This window comes from Oncorhynchus nerka, linkage group LG10, assembly GCF_034236695.1.
Source record: "Oncorhynchus nerka isolate Pitt River linkage group LG10, Oner_Uvic_2.0, whole genome shotgun sequence".
NCBI classification, from domain to species: domain Eukaryota; kingdom Metazoa; phylum Chordata; class Actinopteri; order Salmoniformes; family Salmonidae; genus Oncorhynchus; species Oncorhynchus nerka.
The window spans coordinates 76,043,349-76,065,878 of NC_088405.1; the positions used below are offsets into that span (position 1 = coordinate 76,043,349).

The 22,530-nt window shown below is 42.0% G+C and overlaps 1 protein-coding gene across 1 annotated transcript in view; it reads right to left on the minus strand.

The window, feature by feature from the left end:
• LOC115136006 (protein turtle homolog B-like) overlaps positions 1–22,530 on the minus strand; it is a 208,455-nt gene that overhangs the window by 143,871 nt on the left and 42,054 nt on the right. The window contains 1 exon segment of the mRNA XM_065023750.1: positions 21,479–21,670. Within this exon segment, the coding sequence (XP_064879822.1) occupies positions 21,479–21,670 (192 nt within the window).

A 22,530-nucleotide genomic window follows, 5' to 3' on the forward strand; every position in this document is an offset into this window, starting at 1 on the left:
CAACGCAGGAGTGGCTTCGGGACAAGTCTCTGAATGTCCTTGAGTGGCCCAGCCAGAGCCCGGACTTGAACCAGATCAAACATCTCTGAAGAGACCTGAAAATAGCTGTGCAGCTAAATTCCCATTCCAACCTTACAGATCTTGAGAGGGTCTACAGAGAAGAATGGTAAAAACTCTCCAAATACAGGTGTGCCAAGCGTCATACCCCAGAATACTCAAGGCTGTAATCGCTGCCAAAGGTGCTTCAACAAAGTACTGAGTAAAGGGTCTGAATACTTATGTAAATGTGATATTTCAGTTTTGCTTTGTCATTACAGGGTATTGTGTGTAGATTGAGGGAAAAAAACTATTTAAACAATTTTAGAACAAGGTTGTAACCTAACAAAATGTGGAAAAAGTAAAGGGGTCTGAATAGTTTCCGAAGGCACTGTACATGCATGTGTTTATATCTGTATATACTGTTTGCCTGAATGTCTATATCGGTGTTTCTTTATTTTTCTGTGTGTACCAATGCTTTATATATACACTCGATGACTGTGTTGAATCCATCGTGCCTCCATCTTGGCACTCCCCCACCCTTGTAAAAAAATATTTTGGAAGGTATAGAAATGCATTTATACATGTCTACATTCGTTGTTGTTTTTTACACATTTATTATATTACAGACACCTTAATGCATACTTTGAAATGATATAATGTGAGCTAAACATAAAAATGATACGTAAAAAATATATAAGAAATTGTTAAATACATACATATGGAGGACTGATCCTACAACCGGTGGCTTCAAAGCCTCTCAATGGCCAATACATAGCACCAGTAATCCAGGTTTTATATACATAATTGGTGTGTACAGGTAGGGCAGCAGCATGAAGCCTCAGGTCTAGAGTACCACTCAGTCAGACCTCTTCTCTGAGCTAATGATGACACAAGTCCAGCTGTTACACTTGTCCCTCCGTTCCCTCTTCTCTCCTCTCATTCCTCAAATGACATCATACCTGTCAGTGCATGTCAGACTGCCACACCTAGTGATTGTCATATCAAATCAAATGGGATGATATTGTGAGAGGAGCCATCTACAATTCACACTAGCTCCAACGCAAACCTGAGAGGATTCCTAATAAGTTCTGCTAAATTTCGACATAAGGGCAATGTGGATGTTGTCGCTTTGAGGAACTTATGCAACTCTAGTCTTTTTTGGGGCCTTACTTGGAGATCCTCATTGATATTGGAGAGTGGCTGTGGTTGAAGAATGGCTCTCACACTGTAGCGAATATTGGAGATCAGTGTTGGAGATCTATACTTCAGAAGGATAACAGCCTGCCTGGCCAATAGAAAGGAAGGATTGCTTTAAAAGTCAGCTATATTTTTTTAAGTGGGGATGGGAGAGAGGGGGGAAACTACGCGGACATGGAGGTTGAAGATAGTACCAAAGTTGTGGGACATGCTGGAAGTGTAGGTACAGGTAAATAGAGTCCTCTACTCGGTGGAGTGGCCAGTATCTGTGCCACAGTTAACCTCTTAAGTCGACCCTCTACTTTTTTGAACATTTTGTAAAAAATCGCGCAACATTTCAGCGCCCTGCTACTCATGCCAGGAATATAGTACGTTCATATGGTTAGAATGTGTGGATAGGAAACCCTCGGACGTTTTTAAAACTGGTTAAATCACGACTGTGGCTATAACATAACGTGCGTTACATCGGAAAGCGCAGGAAAACCTGATCACAGAAAATGGAAATAAATATCCTTGCGCCACTTCCAGCAATTGTTAACAGTGAGCCGAATTAGATAAGACCGAGCATTCAACTCCCACAGCATCCCCATGTTGTCTAGAGTCTTGTGAATTGAATCATCTTTGATTCTTGGTTGAACCGAAACAGGGGCACCACTTACCTCCGGTCTCCGCCCAGATCATTCCGGAAGAGCTCTCTCGTGAAATTTTTTCCAAGACGACAGCTAATGATTTTTACATCGCCTAAGGATGATTTTTATCGCTTATTAACGTTTACTAATACCTAAAGTAGCATTACAAACGTATTTCGAAGTGTTTTGTGAAAGTTTATCGTCTACTTTTTGAATTTTAAAAATGACGTTACGTTGTGAAATCGCTGTTTTTTCGTTTATCACACAGTCTACATATAACGATATCTTGGCTTTATATGGCCCGATTTAATCGAAATAAAGACCCAATAGTGTTTATGGGACATCTAGGAGTGCCAACAAAGAAGATGGTGAAAGGTAATGACTGCTTTCTATTTTATTGTGCGGTTTGTGTAACGCCGAAATGCTAATTATTTTGTTTACGTCCCCTGCTGTGCTTTTGTGTTGTAGTGTATTGGTGCATGCTATCAGATAATAGCTTCTCATGCTGTCGCCCGAAAAGCATTTTAAAAATCTGACTTGTTGCCTGGATTCACAACGAGTGTAGCTTTAATTTGATACCCTGCATGTGTATTTTAATGAACTTTTGAGTTTTAACTAATACTATTAGCATTTAGCGTACCGCATTTGCATTTCCAGAGCTCTAGTTGGGACGCAAGCGTCCCAAGTAGAAGCAAGAGGTTAATGTAACCGTTACTGTGGCTCTTTTTCTTTGAAACAAGTGTATCACAATCTTTTGGTTTCAGAAAAAATGCCTGATCCAACGCTGAGTGCTTGTTTCTATAGAAACACAGGGCATAGGGAGAGAAATCCGGTTTGGCTTGGTATTAGGGCAAGTGTAAGGAAAGTGATCAGTTTGGGGACAATGTTTCTCTAAGGTCGCCATGTGCAATCTTCGACAGCAATGTTCTCAAGAATTGCAAGGGGATGATGGTTGGAATATTCCATATGTTGGGTTATTTTGGGGGATCTGGTATGCCTGCTACATTGACCATCAGCAACAACAAAGAGACCCTTTAAAGCAATCTTAATCCATTTGCAGTCAAAGGTAGGCAGACTGTCTTTCTAGCACAGATTGGAATATGTTCCGGGAGTCTTCCGATGGCATTCAGGAGTACACCACATCAGTCATTGGCTTCATCAATATGTGCATTGATGATGTCGTCCCCATAGTGACCGTTTGTACATACCCCAACTAGAAGACATGGATTACAAGCAACATCTGCACTGTGCTAAAGGGTAGAGCTGCCGCTTTCAAGGAGTGGGACTCTAACCCGGAATCTTATAAGAAATCCCGCTATGCCCTCCAACGAACCATCAAACAGGCAAAGCGCCAATAAAGGACTAAGATGTAATCGTACTACACCGGATCAGACGCTCGTCAGATGTGGCAGGGCTTGCAAACTATTATGGACTATAAAGGAAAGCACAACCGAGAGCTGCCCAGTGACACGAGCCTACCAGACGAGCTAAATTACTTCTATGCTCGCTTCGAGTCAAGTAACACTGAAGCATATGCATGAGAGCATCAGCTGTTCCGTTCGACTGTGTGATCACGCTCTCCGTAGCTGATGTGAGTAAGACCTTTAAACAGGTCAACATTCACAAGGCCGCAGGGCCAGACGGATTACCAGGACGTGTACTCCGTGCATGCGCTGACCAACTGGCAAGTGTCTTCACTGACATTTTCAACCTGAGTCTGACTGAGTCTGTAATACCAACATTCAAACAGACCACCATAGTCCCTGTGCCCAAGAATACTAAGCCTACTCCCGGGAGGTCCGTGGGGCGACACACAATTGGCTTAGCGTCGTCCGGGTTAGGGAGGGCTTGGCCGGTAGGGATATCCTTGTCTCATCGCGCACCAGTGACTCCTGTGGCGGGCCGGGCGCAGTGCACGCTAACCAAGGTCGCCAGGTGCACGGTGTTTCTTCCGACACATTGGTGCTGCTGGCTTCCGGTTTGGATGCGCGCTGTGTTAAGAAGCAGTGCAGCTTGGTTGGGTTGTGTTTCGGAGGACGCATGGCCTTTGTCTCTCCCGAGCCCGTACGGGAGTTGTAGCGATTAGACAAGATAGTAATTGGATACCACGAAATTGGGGAGAAAAGGGGGTAAAAAAAAAGTAAAAGTTTTAAAAAGAATACTAAGCCTAAACGATCCGTAGCACTCACGTCTGTAACCATGAAGTGCTTTGAAAGGCTGGTCATGGCTCACATCAACACCATTATCCCAGAAACCATATACCCACTCCAACTTGCATACCGCACCAACTCAAAACTCCCCTTTCCCACCTGGACAAAAGAAACACTTATGTGAGAATGCTATTCATTGACTACAACACCATAGTGCCCTCAAAGCTCATCACTAAGCTAAGGACCCTGGGACTAAACACCCTCTGTAACTGGATCCTGGACTTCCTGACAAGCCGCCCCCAGGTGGTAAGGGTAGGTAACAACACAGCCGCCACGCTGATCCCCAACACGGGGACCCCTCAGGGGTGCGTGCTCAGTCCCCTCCTGCACTCCCTGTTCACTCATGAATGCATGGCCAGGCACGACGCCAACACCATCATCAAGTTTGCCGATGACTGATAGAGGAAAATATGGTTGAAATGACTAATTATGTATACATTCCAATCAGAAACTGACTAGTCCAAATGCTATAATGTACGGTACATGTGAGTTATCCCTCTTGCTCCCTTTCCCAATTGTATATAATGTAGTCAGGAGTTAGTAACAATATAGGTCTGTTCCTTAGTTCATTCAGTTGTACAAATCTCCAGGTGGTGGGAACGGGCAATCTCCAAATGGTCGGGAATGTTGATTTATGCTGATTGGCCTTGACTTCGTGCTGATAACGTGGAGGCTTGAGAGTTAAGAGGGGCCCTCTGTTTGTGAAACGGAACGTTTGGAAAACGCTGACGTCATTTTCAGTTTATAACCTGTGGAAATGTGTGTAAGCATTCAGTACTCTCTGGAATTAAACGCTCTTTACCTGGCTTTTAAGACTGGTCTCGATCTACTTCATGCATAATTAATGAACTTACAATTCATTAATGAATTAGAAATGAGTGCTAATTGATTTGGGCAATTAAAGCATAAAGGAATTTAGAATTCCTCTATCAATTTGGTCCTTCGAAGAGCCGGATCTAAAATATCCCTCTCTGTGCCTGTAGGTAGTACGCTGGAAAATCGTGCACGGACGAGTTTTGACTCGTTTTACTAAAGACCTGACCTCTGAATTGAGGTAAAAATTGGAACAGGCCTGCGTATTATCACAGAGGACAGAGAGGGTGACTAGATTCAAACGAACAATGTTTTCCCAGCCGGCAGCAGGTAAAGTAGCCTTTATTCTCGATTCTGGGGGGATTTGAGCTCTTTAATTGACGTTCTGAAATTTTCAGAAATCATCAATAATGGGGGCCTTGCTATTCCCACAGGGTTTGTATGACCATCATACACTGGGTTTTGTATAACCGATATACACTGAAGCAGGTTCGAAAATAACCTGTGGTAATGTGCACTACCGAAAATAAACTAAAACTTAGTCATGAGTGGCACACCAGCCCGAGATTAAGAAGGGATATTAAATAGGTACTGGGAGATAGGACGGGGATTTTGTACAAATACTGGGCGTAGAGAGACGGCAAGCGCAAGATAACTGGATTGGTCATGTGAATAGTGGCAGTATTGATCACCGTCCCGATTCAACTAATACTACGGGAAATATCCAAATAAGGAGGAGAGGGAAACTTAAATCTAAAGAAATGAGATAAAAGCCATTCTTTAGACATGACAGTTCCAGGCGAGAGGGAAGTTTAACAAATAGTGGCGTGAGATAACGATTATTAGCGTTCTTTAAAAAGCCCTCTGACACAACCGGAAAATACTAGGGCTTTACAAACCCTGGGCTTATGGTTGTAAGGTTAGACCTAATGTTTGTTTCAAAAGTCAAAGCTATTGGTAAGATTTCCATAAAAGAGCTAAACTTAAATCATGAGAAACGCACCCGACCGAGATGGAAAATACATACTGATTATTTTTAAAGGGACACACACGTAGTCAGACAGAATAGTAACTAGAAGTAACTAAGTAACGGTAAATTACAAATTTATAGAACTGCACGCACATAGAATTTAAAATTATATAGAAAGGCATAGATAAGTGTTTAAAGACCATAGCTACTAGTAACGGTAAGGATTAAGAATGGGGAGAAATGCCTCGAAAGAGGCCCCAGAACTGACGGGAGATCGAGCGATGTATGTATGGGGGGGTCTTTCCCGGTTTTTTAGTAGTCAGTGTTCTTGATAGTGAAAAGTGATCGTGTGGGTGAGTTAAATGTCAGATTGAACAATGTATCCAGCGGAAAGACGGAACAAGTGACCCCATAGATATATAGATCTTGTAGATTATGGGGAACAACTGAGTTGCTTTTCCGTTGGTCTTTTTCAATCAACTCTACAGATTAAGCTATATTTGGGGCTATATTTTAGTTCAAAGTCCTATAGGAATAGGGATTACTGTGTCGCTATATACGGGTGAAAACTAATATCAGATTGAACGACGAGTGGACGGAGACTCTTGAGACTCGGTCTATTTGTCTTCGGTCAACCCTACAAGTAGGCTGATTTGGAGCGACAATCTTAGTAAAAGTCCTAAAGGAACAGTAATGTATTGTATACGGGTGAGACTTAATGTCAGACTTTAGTAGATGAGGATTCCAATAAAAGAGATATGGGCGTTTAAATTTGGGCTATTTTCTGTTGTCTAGATGTCGGAGTAACAAATACAGATAACTGTGAAAATGGGTATATTTGCGGAGAGTCTCAGTCAAATTCCATTGTGCTGGTAGGGGAGTGGTGAGCGCGGCAGTTTCACCAACGGTAATCCATGGTTCGGTTCCTGTTTAACTAAAATTGATTTTAGATCGTAATCGACCTATTTGCATGTTTTGCCTGAAAAATACGGTCGCCAGTGTTTGCAAAAGATATAACTGAACGGATATTATGTGTTCTAGATAGAATTGATAAAAGTCATTAAAAATAACGGCGAAACAGTTTCGATGTAAAACGCTATTTCGCCCAAAATGATCTGGTGGAATAATGTATTGAGATAGGAGTCGTAATTAAATAGATGTATCATAGAAGAGAGAGAGTTACCTAAAGTTAAATGGGGGGAACTCAATCTGAATAGGGAATATATATTTTACAAAGGCGGGCAGATTTGTGTCTATAGCCAAGCAACGGAATTGCTAGACACTCAATGGGGCTATATAGTGCAACGCTTTGGACTATAAATTAGGTAAGAATAGTTTAATCGTAAGAATTTGTGATTGTTTTTCTGATTATTGATTTTTGGTTAAGGTAACACCAGTGAATTTGAACAAAAAGTAACGTATTCTAAAAATGATCTGAATTCCGTCCTCATTGCGGGGAACAAATAAAATGTCTTATCTTAAAGGGACAGTGCACGGTAATCACAGTGGTTTGAGTGCATGACAGTGGAAAAAATATTGTGGGACGACAATTCGAAGATAGAAAAATAAGTTACATGATACATCAAGAGATTTAAAACGAACGATGTGAAGGGATCATCAGAATTATTGGGAATAGAGTTGTAATTAAAATACTAAGTCAAAGACGAGACAGGTATTTAGAGCAAAATGGATTCTAAATCATAACAAAGAGACAATTATGATTTATGCCCATCGAAAAGCTTTTATAAAATTGGCGAATTTAGAGAAGTTGGTTGGGGTGGTAAATTATAATTCAGGATTAGAACAGATGTGATAAATTAGGTTTGGTTAATCGAACAAGAATTATTTGAATATCAATCCATTTGAAGTCGCTACGAATTGGCAGGTTGAGCGCTTGATGATGACGTCACTAGCGAGACACTTTTGTCACCAGAGACTGGGAATAACGGAGCAAACTGTATGGCTGTTAGTGTGTGTATCGAGGCTTCGAGTAACCTTTCAGAAGTTGAGATAAAAGTGTTTTGTTTATTTGTTTATTGGTTATAGTCAATTTTAGGGTTTGATTTAACTTAGTTGAACAGTGTGTTCTGGCGGGTTTTAGATAGAACTCTTTGTTCCGGAACGGATGAGAGTTACCCAAAAGTAAGTAAATTAAAGGAGCCATGAGAGAAATGCGAATGCATATTTATTAAATATCGGGGATTAAATTACGGATTCCTTACACTGTGAAATGTACGACATTTGCGGCAGAGAGAAAAAGTAATGCATTGGATAATAATGTTATCGGGTTAATTGTATCTAAAGGTAGCATGGTCATTTAAGTAAACATATCCGTAGACGATGTTTAAAACTTATGATTAATGATTTGAGTCAAAGGGGAATTATCATTAGGTTTTAGTTATAGTTCACTTATTGAGTTTCTGATTCGAGGTAGCATTAGTGAATGATAGTTAGGGATGTGGTGTCACTTTTAGAGGCCTCCTGGGATTATAATTTTGGGGGAGAGAGCAGCTTTAAACGACCAAATTGAAAAAGGTCTGCAAATTATATATATATAAAACAACTGTTAGAACGATTTGTTTTAGTGCAAGGAGATTTTAAAGAGGCACGCTCACATATGGAACCTTATGAGATGTTTTTTTATGGGTTTGAATTATACAGGTGACTATTTCTATTGTAAGGATAAAAGGGATCTTTATGTCTAATATGGTATGACCCTTTGACCTTGTCATGACTGGCTTCTGAGGTCTGACCAACCTCAGGGGAGAGTCATTTGTATAATGAATGGAGTCATATTGAGTTACTAGTTTTAAGGTAAATTCATTAGAAATGAAGCAGTTTTGGTTGAGGGTTTAGAATTACTGTTTGAACCGCAAATGAGAAAGTGGTTCAGGATTCTGTCTTATAACATTAGCTGTGAAGTTTTCTGAATGGGCTATTAGGGAGTTGGTATTGTAACAGAGAGAAAGTCATATTCATCATTGAGAATAAATAGGGGAAGATAACATATTTTGAGCCAACAGGGCAGGGAAGGAATGGAGGTATTTTTATTTGATTTTAACACCCGTGTACAGGAGTGTCAAAAGACGGGGGACATTACCTGTGTAATGGGGGAGGGTGTCCGTATGGGGATTACATGATAACCAACTTGGGACAGTTCTGGGACTGGAGAAGAGGATATCCTTATGGCATAGGGAATCCCACAAAGGGTGGATAGGTTTTCCATGATATGGGGGGAAACCTGGGAGTACTGTTGAACTTTGTAAAGGTGATGAAATCCTACTAACCATCAAAACTATTAAGCTCTCTGATGCAGGCACTTACATCCCCGGACTACAAAGGACCGGGACAGACACGGTGGGTGTGTTTTCTATTAAGGTACTGCCAAAACCAGGGGTCTCACACGAACCAGGGCCGTACACACTCCTCTACCACCCCTGGACCGAACCTGCCACCACTGTGCTAAAAATCCCATTCAGGTAATTAATGTTAGACTATTCAGCTATTGATCAATTAGGCACGGAGACTGGTTTTGATGGTAGGGACAAATTGTGGCTGTCTTATACAGAATAGACTTGCTTAGGATATGCTTCTTGCTAGTCAGGGGGGAGTCTGCAAGATGTTCGGTGAACAATGTTGTACGTATATCCCTAATAACACCAGTCCAGATGGTAGTATATCTAAGGGTCTTAATGGGCTTGATGATCTGCTGAGATGAGGACCATGGCGGGGGTAGAGGAGTCTGACTGTCCACCTGGTTGGGAGCCTGGTTTGGTAAGTATACTGGTATGGTGGTTAATGGATTTCTGACCCTAATTCTTGTATTATTTGTTATTGATGTGATGTGCTGCTTGCATCATACCGGGTTTTAAGAAGTCTGTTACAGATGTGGTGAAGGCTTCAGGCATGATGCCTTTGCTTGATGCTCCAGTTGGAGAGGCTGAGGGGAGGATAAGACTGACTGAGGATGACCCATGTATGTTTGTTCTCCCTGTCGTGAAGGGTGGCATGGTGCCCACCTGGTGCTGGATAAGAATAGCTGAGAGGACCAGATGGGTTACAAGAATGCTTTGTTCTGCTTTACTCTGTTTTACAGGACCAAAGTTTTATTCCACACTTTGCAACACATTAAATCCATGTTATTGTCAGATAGAATACTGAGGGTCCCCAAGGAGAGGGCTTGTTAGTGTAGGAAGGATTTTTAATATGGTTAGCATTTATTAGATTATACATTTTTAAATAGTATTATATTTAACAGGAATATAGGACATCTATGAGGAGTTAGGATTATTGTTAGGATTAAGATAGATTGATTAAGGAATTTGGAGAAAAGCCGCTCATAGACATGTTTTTTTTTCTAAAAGAGGGTCCATGGGTTTGGATGGAGCCAAACAGTGAGACATGTAGTTCAAATTTGGAAAACATGAGAAACATACCGAGGAGCCCTCCCCCGCACTGCAGAGACCTTGAAGGTTGGAGTGCAGAGAAGTTTTAGAAGGGGGGCCAGGACGAGCAAAGATAACATAGTGGGTAGATAAGTTACTGAGTGGAGACAAAAGTGAGAATTGGACATGTGGAAAATGAAAGGGACACTCCTAAATGGAATTTCAGACATAAGGATAATTCACTAAATCTTATCTAAGTCATTGTATAAGAATAAGGCAAGGTTGTTACCTGGGCAGAGCCAGGTAACAAAAGGGGGATGGGTAAATAGTGTTCTAGAATAGGATGTGACCTACGGGATAATTAACTAATAAAAAATAAAAAAATGTTAATTGGTTTGACGAATAAGAAACTGTTTTATTAACCAAACCTGTATGTCCAAGAGTTTATGCACTACAGGTGAACTACAGGTGAAGACACTCAATCCAGTCCCGTGGGCCACCCGGATTCATATCGCACTGCGGGGGGGGGGGGGGGGGGGGGGTAAGATATATAGTTGTCGAACAAATAAACAGTGTTCGGGAGGAGAACTGGAATTAACAGAATTCCGGGGGCCATCTCTCGAATGAAGTAACCCTCCCTGTCCTGTCACCCCTGTTTGTGTTCATAGAAGTGAAGATGTATCTGGCTCTTGCTAAGTGATGTGTTCTCGGGGAAAGGGTGGGGTTTCACATGGAAGCTGTTCGTCTGAGCTGTCTTATCGTGGGTGACGTATTCCTGATACAGCACGTCCTACTAGATATGCGGAGAGTGGTAATTTGACCCATGGTTTAGACGGTGAGGATTTTGTTCCAAAATAGAAGAGATATCAGTGCAGGTTCCCATATTGATCGTGGACACAGGTCATAGCTCACACTGAAAGGGATGGCTACGTAAACCCATACACTCAATGTGGGATCAGGTGGAGTATACATTTAACATTTACATTTAAGTCATTTAGCAGACGCTCTTATCCAGAGCGAGAGAGTATAGTAAGGGTTGGCGTTTTGGACTGTGTTCCCGAGCAAAGGAAGTATTGTATAAAGGTGCGAATTAACATTAAGGCGGTCAATACTCAGGATCTCGGTTTATGGTATGTGGGTTTCGACCAGTTTTCAACTGATACTATGGTACCGTTCCAGGTGGCAGAAGTTAGAGTCGATAAGGAGAATATGATTGGCCGAAGTTCAACCAATCCCTCTAACACAACGGCTATTCCTAGTTTAATCATCCAGGGTAAAGGATCAGTACGAATAGTTCAGACCAAAGACCTCAAAGAAGTTATAGAGGTGGAGACTGGGTTTGGGGAGTCCAACTTATGGTTGGAATGGATTCAATATACGGCCAGATCAGTGGCTAAAGAAGAATGTTATGCCTGTGCGAACGCTAAACCCCAGTTAACAACTACCCCTTTTCCACTGAACGGAATTAATTCCCCTAAGGGAATGGCATGTATGGTAAAGCTGTTCATGAAAGCAGGAATGCCAAATAATGACAGTTGTATTGATTTGCACTATTTATATCCCCAGGAACCAAGTTGGTACAGAGAATATGACCACTGACGAGACCATGTCTGAATTGACAGGCTGGTTGAACTCTGGGGACTTCAATAAAATAAAATGGGCCAGTGTCGACATCTGGTGGTTGTGCGGGGGAATGAGTTTGTGCAGTATTGCAGACTGATTGGACTGGTTAGGAATGCCTTTTACACTCATACAACACCAAGACATGAAGTTAGCCAAAACGAGAGAGAAGAGATGCTCCATCTAGGTCTTTTGGCGAAAGAGTATATATTGATAACATTGGGGTTCCACGAGGTGTGCCGGATGAGTTCAAGGCAAGAAATCAGATACTGGCAGGATTAGAGTGGTCTACTCTCAATAAGAATGTAGACTGGATTAATTATAGTTACCAGAAGGGTTATTAAAGGGTTTGTAGAACAGACTGAAGCAATCAGCTGGAAGACCTGACAGAATAGAATTGCATTAGATAAAAGGAGGAAGTGGGCGTGGTAATCAGGACCGTGTCTTACATCCCAGGTAGCACAGCTCCGGACGAATCAGTGCCCGAAGCCTCAGCTGGTTTGACCACCCTGGCTCACGGGTTGGCAGAAACTCTGGGGTGGATACTTCTCTGAACTAAATTGGGTAGACAGTATTTATGGAAAAATGTGGTGTTATGGGCCACCTTAACCGGTGTGACTGTGTTAGTCTTGTACGTACGTGGTTGATTGCGTGTATGTATGAAAGTTATTGTTTCCAGGACTCTGGAGAGATCAATGACACTACAGATGGTGCGTTATGGGCCGATTCCAGGTTCTGACCCATGGAGGACTGAAGGCATGTCTACAGAGGAAGTGGACGAATCTGGATCTGTCATTTGTGGGGAATTTATGTTTGATGAGAATAGTGTTGAGATGAAGGGGAATTAGATTGTAATTTGTTTCAATGATTAAACTGTTTTTTAATAAAGATTGTAAAGAGAAAAAAAAATAAAAATCCTGAAAGAGGAGTTATGATTCTGATGTAGGTTTAAAAACAGTTGGAGTTAAGGTTAGATTTGATTAATGATGGGTGAAGAGTCGGGTAAACATTTATAATAATATTTTTATTTTGTAGATTTGAATGTATAATATTTGATCAAAGGGAGGATTGATAGAGGAAAATATGGTTGAAATGACTAATTATGTATACATTCCAATCAGAAACTGACTAGTCCAAATGCTATAATGTACGGTACATGTGAGTTATCCCTCTTGCTCCCTTTCCCAATTGTATATAATGTAGTCAGGAGTTAGTAACAATATAGGTCTGTTCCTTAGTTCATTCAGTTGTACAAATCTCCAGGTGGTGGGAACGGGCCATCTCCAAATGGTCGGGAATGTTGATTTATGCTGACTGGCCTTGACTTCGTGCTGATAATGTGGAGGCTTGAGAGTTAAGAGGGGCCCTCTGTTTGTGAAACGGAACGTTTGGAAAACGCTGACGAAATTTTCAGTTTATAACCTGTGGAAATGTGTGTAAGCATTCAGTACTCTCTGGAATTAAACGCTCTTTACCTGGCTTTTAAGACTGGTCTCGATCTACTTCATGCATAATTAATGAACTTACAATTCATTAATGAATTAGAAATGAGTGCTAATTGATTTGGGCAATTAAAGCATAAAGGAATTTAGAATTCCTCTATCAATGACACAACAGTGATAGGCCTGATCACCAACAATGATGAGACAGCCTATAGGGAGGAGGTCAGAGACCTGGCCGTGTGGTGCCAGGACAACAACCTCTCCCTCAACATGATCAAGACAAAGGAGATGATTGTGGACTACAGGAGAAGGAGGACAGAGCACACCCCCATTCTCATTGACGGGGCTGCAGTGGAGCTGGTTGAGAACTTGAAGTTCCTTGGTGTCCATATAACCAACAACCTATCATGGTCCAAACACAAGACAGTCGTGAAGAGGGCATGACAAAGCCTATTCCCCCTCAGGAGACTGAAAAGATTTGGCAAGAGTCCTCAGATCCTCAAAAGGTTCTACAGCTGCACCATCGAGAGCATCCTGAATGGTTGCAACTGCTCGGCCTCCGACCGCAACGCACTACAGAAGGTAGTACATCACTGGGGCCAAGCTTCCCTCCATCCAGGATCTCTATAGCAGGTGGTGTCAGAGGAAGGCCCTAAAAGTTGTCAAAGACCCCAGCCACCCTAGTCATAGACTGTTCTCTCTGCTACCGCACGGCAAGCAGTACCGGAGCGCTAAGTCTAGGTCCAAAAGGCTTCTTGGTCCAAAACAGCTTCTACCCCCAAGCCATACGACTCCTGAACAGCTAATCAAACGGCTACTCAGACCCCTCTTTTACGCTACTGCTACTCTCTGTTTATTATCTATGCACGGTCACTTTAACTCTACCTACATGTACATATTACCTGAATGACCTCGACTAACCGGTGCCCCCGCACATTGACTCTGTACCGGTACCCCTGTATATAGCCTACCTATTGTTATTTTACTGCTGCTGTTAATTATTTGTTACACTTATTTTCTATTTATTTTAATTTTTTTGTAACTTATCTATTTTTTACTGAACACGTTTTTCTTCTTAACTTCTTAAAGCATTGTTGGTTAAGGGCTTGTAAGTAAGCATTTCACTGTAAGGTCTACTACACCTGTTGTATTCGGCGCATGTGACAAATACAATTTGATTTGATTTGATTTATCATACTCTCTATGAAGACAGTCAAATGCAGACCCAAGTCAATGGTGTTTGAACTGAGGTCTCATTTAGGCCCAGAATGTGGTGTATGACAGACTCTTTGTAGCTCCTAATGGAACAAGCCAAACACCATAGATAAATGTTCCTCTCTCATACAAAGTGGAAATGCCTTCCTGCCAATACACAAAGCCTTTTCATTGGCTTGGGGTGGCTAGACGGCACGACACCGAAACAAAGATGCACCTTGTTGGCACGACAGACGGAGGGCCGCCCTTCGCCCAGAGGAAGCAGTGCCCCCTCAGTGCCCTCCATGGTGAAAAAAGCAGCAGTCCAATCTACAATGGGCACAACTCAGACCTCTGTGTGAATAAGAAGTGCTATTGATTCCTAACCTTGACGCTGACCCTCATTCTGTTCCGGCGCTGTTCCATCCTCACTGTGTTCCATTGTAACTCACAGTAGAGGGAGGCAGAAGTCAGTTAGCGGCGACTAGCGCTTCGGATCCAGCAGTAGCATTAATTGAAAAGGGCCCCTGTTCAGTAGCTACTGCAGCGCAGCAGGGAAAAATTGGCTGAAGTTTAAAGCACGGGTTGTCAATCTCTGTGAGGGTTGTCAAATGTAATTTGTGCCGGGGTGCGAGGAGCTGTCTAAAAACAGCAACGGGGATGATTGTAGAGGAGAAGCATAAATCCTTTGAAAGGTATTCCAACAATAAAAAAACACCTATGATCTAGAGCTGGCTGGAAGCTATTTTAGAAGATTGAAAATGTTCTACCACCTTCAATTATTTGTCTCTTGATGCACTAAAACACTGTCCATATGATTTAAGTCTTTGATCCAGTAAAATGTTATTAATCACAATTAATTGGTCAATGTATCACTTCGATGCCATTTAGCCATTAAATAATTCTGTTGACTATTGTTCTCTAAATGATGATTTACACTGAACAAAATTATAAAAACAACATGCAAAGTCTTGGTCCCATGTTTCATGAGCTGAAATAAAATATTAAAGAAACTGTCCGTACTTCACCCATTGAGCATGTTTGGGATGCTATGGATCTACGTGTACGACAGCATGTTCCAGTACCCGCCAATATCCAGCAACTTTGCACAGACATTGAAAAGGAGTGGGACAACAATCCACAGGACACAATTAACAGACTGACTAACTCTAAGCAAAGGAGATGTGTCACGCTCCACGAGACAAATGGTGGTCACACCAGATACTGACTGGTTTTCTGATCCACGCCATGTCTTTTTTTTAAGGTGTCTGTCACCAACAGATGCATATCTGTATTCCCAGTCTTGAGAAATCCATAGATTAGGGCCTAATGAATTTACTTCAATTGAATGGTTTCCTTGTATGACCTGTAACTAAATAAAATCTTTGAAATTGTTGCATGTTGTGTTTATATATTTGTTCTGTATAGTTTGCAGCTTCAACCTAATCACGTAGTCAGCAATACATAAAGAGGCATACTTTGTCCCCAGTGTCCCTGTTGTAGATTCCGATGTAACCTAACTGACAGAACTGCTCAGACTTTGGCCTGATGTAGAAATCCTCAACCGCTCTCATTAACATTTACTGTGAGTACAACCATTAAAATAGCATATTGTGCCCCTGGCGACGTCTGATAAACTATCAGGTTTCATTTGAGCTTTTCTAAAACGGACATGCTCAGTAAATGACCACAAGCCTTTTCTGTGGTTGCTCCGTATCGATGCTGTAATGTTCCAATCGCCCAGATGAAGAAGAGAAAAACACATGGTCCGACACACTTTTGACCCATCACCTCTACCGTTACGCACTTCTGGTCTGGAGGCCTTTCAACTTCTACTCCTGTTTGAAGTGCAATGGCATACCACCTGGGTGGGTATTCTCCCCCAACCGATTGTCCACAGGTTATTGAAGTCAGCAGAGCTATTCTGAGAGGTTGTCTGTCCTTTTCCCAAAGGGCAGTGATTGTCTAAAAGACATTGCTGAGTTTCACGTGCTTAATACAAATTTATTAAAATAAAAATAGGATATTTCTCCAATTTACATGATTCAGATTAATAAAATCACCTTTGAGGGAACACATCTTTCTCATGATTATGGATTCCTTTCCTTTGCTCTTATTTCCTGTTATTATAAAGAGTCTTGATTCCCAGAGACTGACATGGAGGCCAGAGTCCTATAGACTCTCTATCTATACTGACCAAAAATATAAACTCAACATGCAACAATTTCAAAGATTTTACTGAGTTGCAGTTCTTATAAGGAAATCAGTCTATTTAAATAATTTCATTATGTCCTAATGTCACACCCTGGCCTTAAAGAGCCTTTTTATTTCTCTATTTTTGGTTAGGTCAGGGTGTGATTAGGGTGGGCATTCTAGGTTTTCTGTTTCTATGTTGGTGTGTTTTTTTTCCCAATCGGAGGAAGCTGTCTATAAGATATAAGTTGTCAGTTTCCTTTGGGTTTTGTGGGACCTTGTCTTTGTTTGTTGCTTTATTGCACAACTAGCTTTATGTTCGGTTTGTGTTCATTGGTTTTCCCCGGTGTTACGTTTTCAAATAAAGAGAGAATGTACGCCTACCACGCTGCACCTTGGTCCGGTCATTTATCATCTGGCGACGAGCGTAACACTTAATCTATGGATTTCACATGATTGGGCAAGGGCACAGTCATGGGTGGGCCTGGCTCCCAAGTGGGTGGGCCTATGGCCACCCATCCACTGTAAAGCCAGGCCCAGCCAATAAAAGAAGCCGGATGTGTAGGTCCTGGGCTGGTGTGGTTAAACGTGGTCTGTGGTTGTGAGGCCGATTGGACGTACTGCCAAATTCTCTAAAACGACGTTGGAGGCAGCTTATTCTCTGGCAACAGCTCTGGTGGACATTCCTGCAGTAAACATGCCAATTGCACGCTCCTTCAAAACTTCAGACATCTATGGCATAGTTTTGTGTGACAAAATTACACACTATAGAGTAGCATTTTATTGTCCCCAGCACAAGGTGCACCTGTGTAATGATCATGCTGTTTAATCAGCTTCTTGATATGCCACACCTGTCAGGTGGATGGATTATCTTGACGAAGGAGAAATGCTCACTAACAGGGATGAAACAAATATGTGCTCAGAATATGAGAGAAATACGTTTTTTATGCGTATGGAACATTTCTGGGATCTTTTATTTCAGCTCATGAAACATGGAACCAACACTTTACAGGTTGCGTTTATATTTTTGTTCAGTATATAATACAGTATGTCTCTGTTGGAACCATGTGACATCAAACACGCAAGTGACTTGCTACTTGGCTGCTCAGTCAGCTATCTGGCTACAGTATTAACTATTCTGCTTCATGGCTGGGTTATCGGTCATAATCAGTCGTTTATAATACATTATAAAGAAGGCATTCATAGCGACTGCCTCCGACTCCAAATCCTAGAGATTTTGCTGTGGGAGCCTGGCTCTGCATTGTAAAGGCCCTTTAACAGAAACCTCCACTTTGTCTGATGTCTGGCTCCCAACCAAAGGGATTATAGTGTGCTAATCATATATGTCATATTAACAGTATAATGCATCTAATGGGAGTGATGTTATTTAAGGGATCAAAGGGAAGCAGATTGTTTTCCACTGTGATCATTCTAGGATACCTTTAATAGCGAAATATATGACCTAGGAACAAATGCACCTGTAAAATCAATGGAGTTGTTTATTATCCATTTTAAAGGAAGACATCTTTGTATCTTCACCCTCATTATACATTGATCTATTCTATCAATAAGAATTGAAGCACATTTTACACCCATTCATTATATCTAATAACACCTGTCAAAGAACAACAATATTATGTTCTCATAGCTAAAGCAGAGATCAGCCATATGTCATGTTTCACAAGCAGTATCACACTTCTTGCACCTGAGAAGGGGATATGTCTTACAGAGCATTTGATTGCCACTGTGGGTGTAAGGGGAGGGTTGTGAGAGTGTGGGAGTTGATGGTATGTCGTATACAGAGACAACCTCCCCTAGACTGCAGTGAAAATCCCAAAAGTGCTCCGTTCCTTAAACACACTCGATCTTGTGAATCTGAAAACACTTTAGCCTCTCTGATCATTTGAAAGTGTTTTTTTTATTGAGATAGACAAATGATATGGAAGGGGGAGATTCAGAGTAGCGGTGGGGCCGGGATTTATATACAGTGGGGCAAAAAAGTATTTAGTCAGCCACCGATTGTTCCAGTTCTCCCACTTAAAAAGATGAGAGGCCTGTAATTTTCATCATAGGTACACTTCAACGATGACAGACAAAATTAGAAAAAAAATCCAGAAAATCACATTGTAGGATTTTTTATGAATTTATTTGCAAATTATGGTGGAAAATAAGTATTTGGTCACCTACAAACAAGCAAGATTTCTGGCTCTCACAGACCTGTAACTTCTTCTTTAAGAGGCTCCTCTGTCCTCCACACGTTACCTGTATTAATGGCACCTGTTTGAACTTGTTATCAGTATAAAAGACACCTGTCCACAACCTCAAACAGTCACACTCCAAACTCCACTATGGCCAAGACCAAAGAGCTGTCAAAGGACACGAGAAACACAATTGTAGACCTGCACCAGGCTGGGAAGACTGAATCTGCAATAGGTAAGCAACTTGGTTTGAAGAAATCAACTGTGGGAGCAAATATTAGGAAATGGAAGACATACAAGACCACTAATAATCTCCCTCGATCTGGGGCTCCACGCAAGATCTCACCCCGTGGGGTCAAAATGATCACAAGAACGGTGAGCAAAAATCCCAGAACCACACGGGGAGACCTAGTGAATGACCTGCAGAGAGCTGGGACCAAAGCAACAAAGCCTACCATCAGTAACACACTACGCCGCCAGGAACTCAAATCCTGCAGTGCCAGACGTGTCCCCCTGCTTAAGCCAGTACATGTCCAGGCCCGTCTGAAGTTTGCTAGAGAGCATTTGGATGATCCAGAAGAAGATTGGGAGAATGTCATATGGTCAGATGAAACCAAAATTGAATTTTTTGGTAAAAACTCAACCTGTCGTGTTTGGAGGACAAAGAATGGTGAGTTGCATCCAAAGAACACCATACCTACTGTGAAGCATGGGGGTGGAAACATCATTCTTTGGGGCTGTTTTTCTGTAAAGGGACCAGGACGACTGATCCGTGTAAAGGAAAGAATGAATGGGGCCATGTATCGTGAGATTTTGAGTGAAAACCTCCTTCCATCAGCAAGGGCATTGAAGATGAGACGTGGCTGGGTCTTTCAGCATGACAATGATCCCAAACACACCGCCCGGGCAATGAAGGAGTGGCTTCGTAAGAAGCATTTCAAGGTCCCGGAGTGGCCTAGCCAGTCTCCAGATCTCAACCCTATAGACAATCTTTGGAGGGAGTTGAAAGTCTGTGTTGCCCAGCAACAGCCCCAAAACATCACTGCTCTAGAGGAGATCTGCACGAAGGAATGGGCCAAAATACCAGCAACAGTGTGTGAAAACCTTGTGAAGACTTACAGAAAACGTTTGACCTCTGTCATTGCCAACAAAGGGTATATAAATATTGAGATAAACTTTTGTTATTGACCAAATACTTATTTTCCACCATAATTTGCATATAAATTCATTAAAAATCGTACAATGTGATTTTCTGGATTTTTTTTCCCTCATTTTGTCTGTCATAGTTGAAGTGTACCTATGATGAAAATTACAGGCCTCTCTCATCTTTTTAAGTGGGGGAACTTTCACAATTGGTGGCTGACTAAATACTTTTTTACCCCACTGTATATGCTGAGGTGTAACGATGTTGGCTGAGAGTCGGGAAGCATGTTCAGGGAGTGTGTTTTAATAAATAAACACAACATAATACAAAAATAAGAAACACGAACAATGCAGACATGACACAGAAACAAACAATGACGCCTGGGGAAGGAACCAAAGGGAGTGACATTGTAACGGCTGTCCTCTTTGTCTGAGGAGGAAGGATTGGACCAATATGCAGCGTGGTAAGTGTCCATGTTCATATTTATTAAACTCAGAACACTAAGACCAAACTAACAAAAATAGACCAACACAAAACAGTTCTGTCTGGTGCAGACACAGAGACAGAAAACAACTACCCACAACTCAAGGGCAAAACCAGGCTGCCTAAGTATGGTTCTCAATCAGAGACAACGATTGACAGCTGCCTCTGATTGGGAACCATACCAGGCCAAACACATAGAAATACAAACATAGAACAAAACATAGAATGCCCACCCCAACTCAAGCCCTGACCAGAGACATAACAAAAGGAACTAAGGTCAGGACGTGACAGACATATAAAGGGCAGGTAATCAAGGAGGTGATGGAGTCCAGGTGAGTGTCATAATGCGTGTAACGATGGTGACAGTTGTGTGCCATAACGAGCAGCCTGGTGCTCGGAGAGGGAGCACACGTGACATGAGGGGTGACGTTTATGTGCTGCATGTTGCAGCGTTACTTGCTAGACCAGCCTCGGGCACGATTTCAGAGTAAATTTAATTACTATAGTAATTGCCTAAACAGCTTTACTTTGAATTCATGCCCAAGGCTGGTCTAGCAGGTAACATATAGCATAAAGAAACTACATTGAGTGTACAAAACATTAAGAACACCTGCTCTTTCCATGACATAAACCGACCAGGTGAATCCAAGTGAAAACCATGATCCCTTATTGATGTCAATTGTTTGTGTCAAAAACTGCAACGCTGCTGGGGTTTTTATACTCAACAGTTTCCCATGTGTATCAAGAATGGTCCACCACCCAAAGGACATCCAGCCAACTGGATACAACTGTGGGAAGCATTGGAGTCAACATGGGCCAGCATCCCTGTGGAACGCTTTCAACACCTTGTAGAAGAGGGGCTGAATAGGTGTACAAAATGACATTGACAAAACTGACCAACGGCAACAAACTGTGACACCCGTGGTTTGGGGCTAATGAAGAGGGAGAGGTGTTCTCTTACCGGCGTACTCCGGGTCCACATGAGGCGGGTGGAAGCGGAAGTTGATGAAGAAGGGGATGGGCACTCCGAATTTGAACCATTCCACCACATAGGGCTGGCCGTTCAGTGGGTGGGCCAGGTCGCATCCCAGGATGACGTTCTCTCCAGCGCGCGCCGTCACAAACTGGGGCTCCTCTCGCACGCCGTGGGCACCTGGGAAACGGAGAGGGGGCGGGCATTGTGAGTATCCTTGTAACAGCTAGGGACAATACTTAATTGTGGTGAAATAACCAACCGAAAGCAACCTTGAAGCAAAAGGGTAATCTTTTATTAGCATACCATCCACATTGTGTCTTAGAGTTCCAACATCAACCACAAACATTTTGTTTGTTTTTTCACATGTAAGATAAGAAAGCCTCCTTGAAAATGTTCATGAAGTACAATATTCACAAAACGTGATATACAGTGGTACATCATCGAACAACATAAACAGAAGACCTAACCTAAATTACACTGATTGGGCCACAGAGCCTTATTCAACCATAAGGTCTTCTTATTTGTTAGAACATCTGCCTTTTAAGTAGCCTCCTCCACTTCCACCATCCTGGTTGACTTTTTCTCTCACATAGAGAGCACCCTGTTTGTGATGACAGAGAACTACGGGTGTCATAACTCAAGGTGGCGACAACAAATGCCATCCTGAGCAATAGTTTTAGTTTTAGGAATGGAATATAAAGGACATAGCTCTGTGTGTGGGAAAAAAACTGTGCACTTTGTCTTGATACCATCACCTGTTGCTGCCGTGGCATGAGGCTTTCTACGAGTCTGAGACACTCACTTGAGAAAGATAAGGCACACGCTCACAAAAATACACACAGAGACACATACACTGTACATTTACTGGACTTTCATTACATGCTGTAAAATGTGATGGAACATTTCTTAACTTCCTTATTTACTTTTTACAAGACATACACTATATGATCAGTATGTATGTGTATGTGGACACCTGCTCGTCGAACATCTCATTCCAAAATCATGGGAATTCATATGGTGTTTGTCCCCCCTTTGCT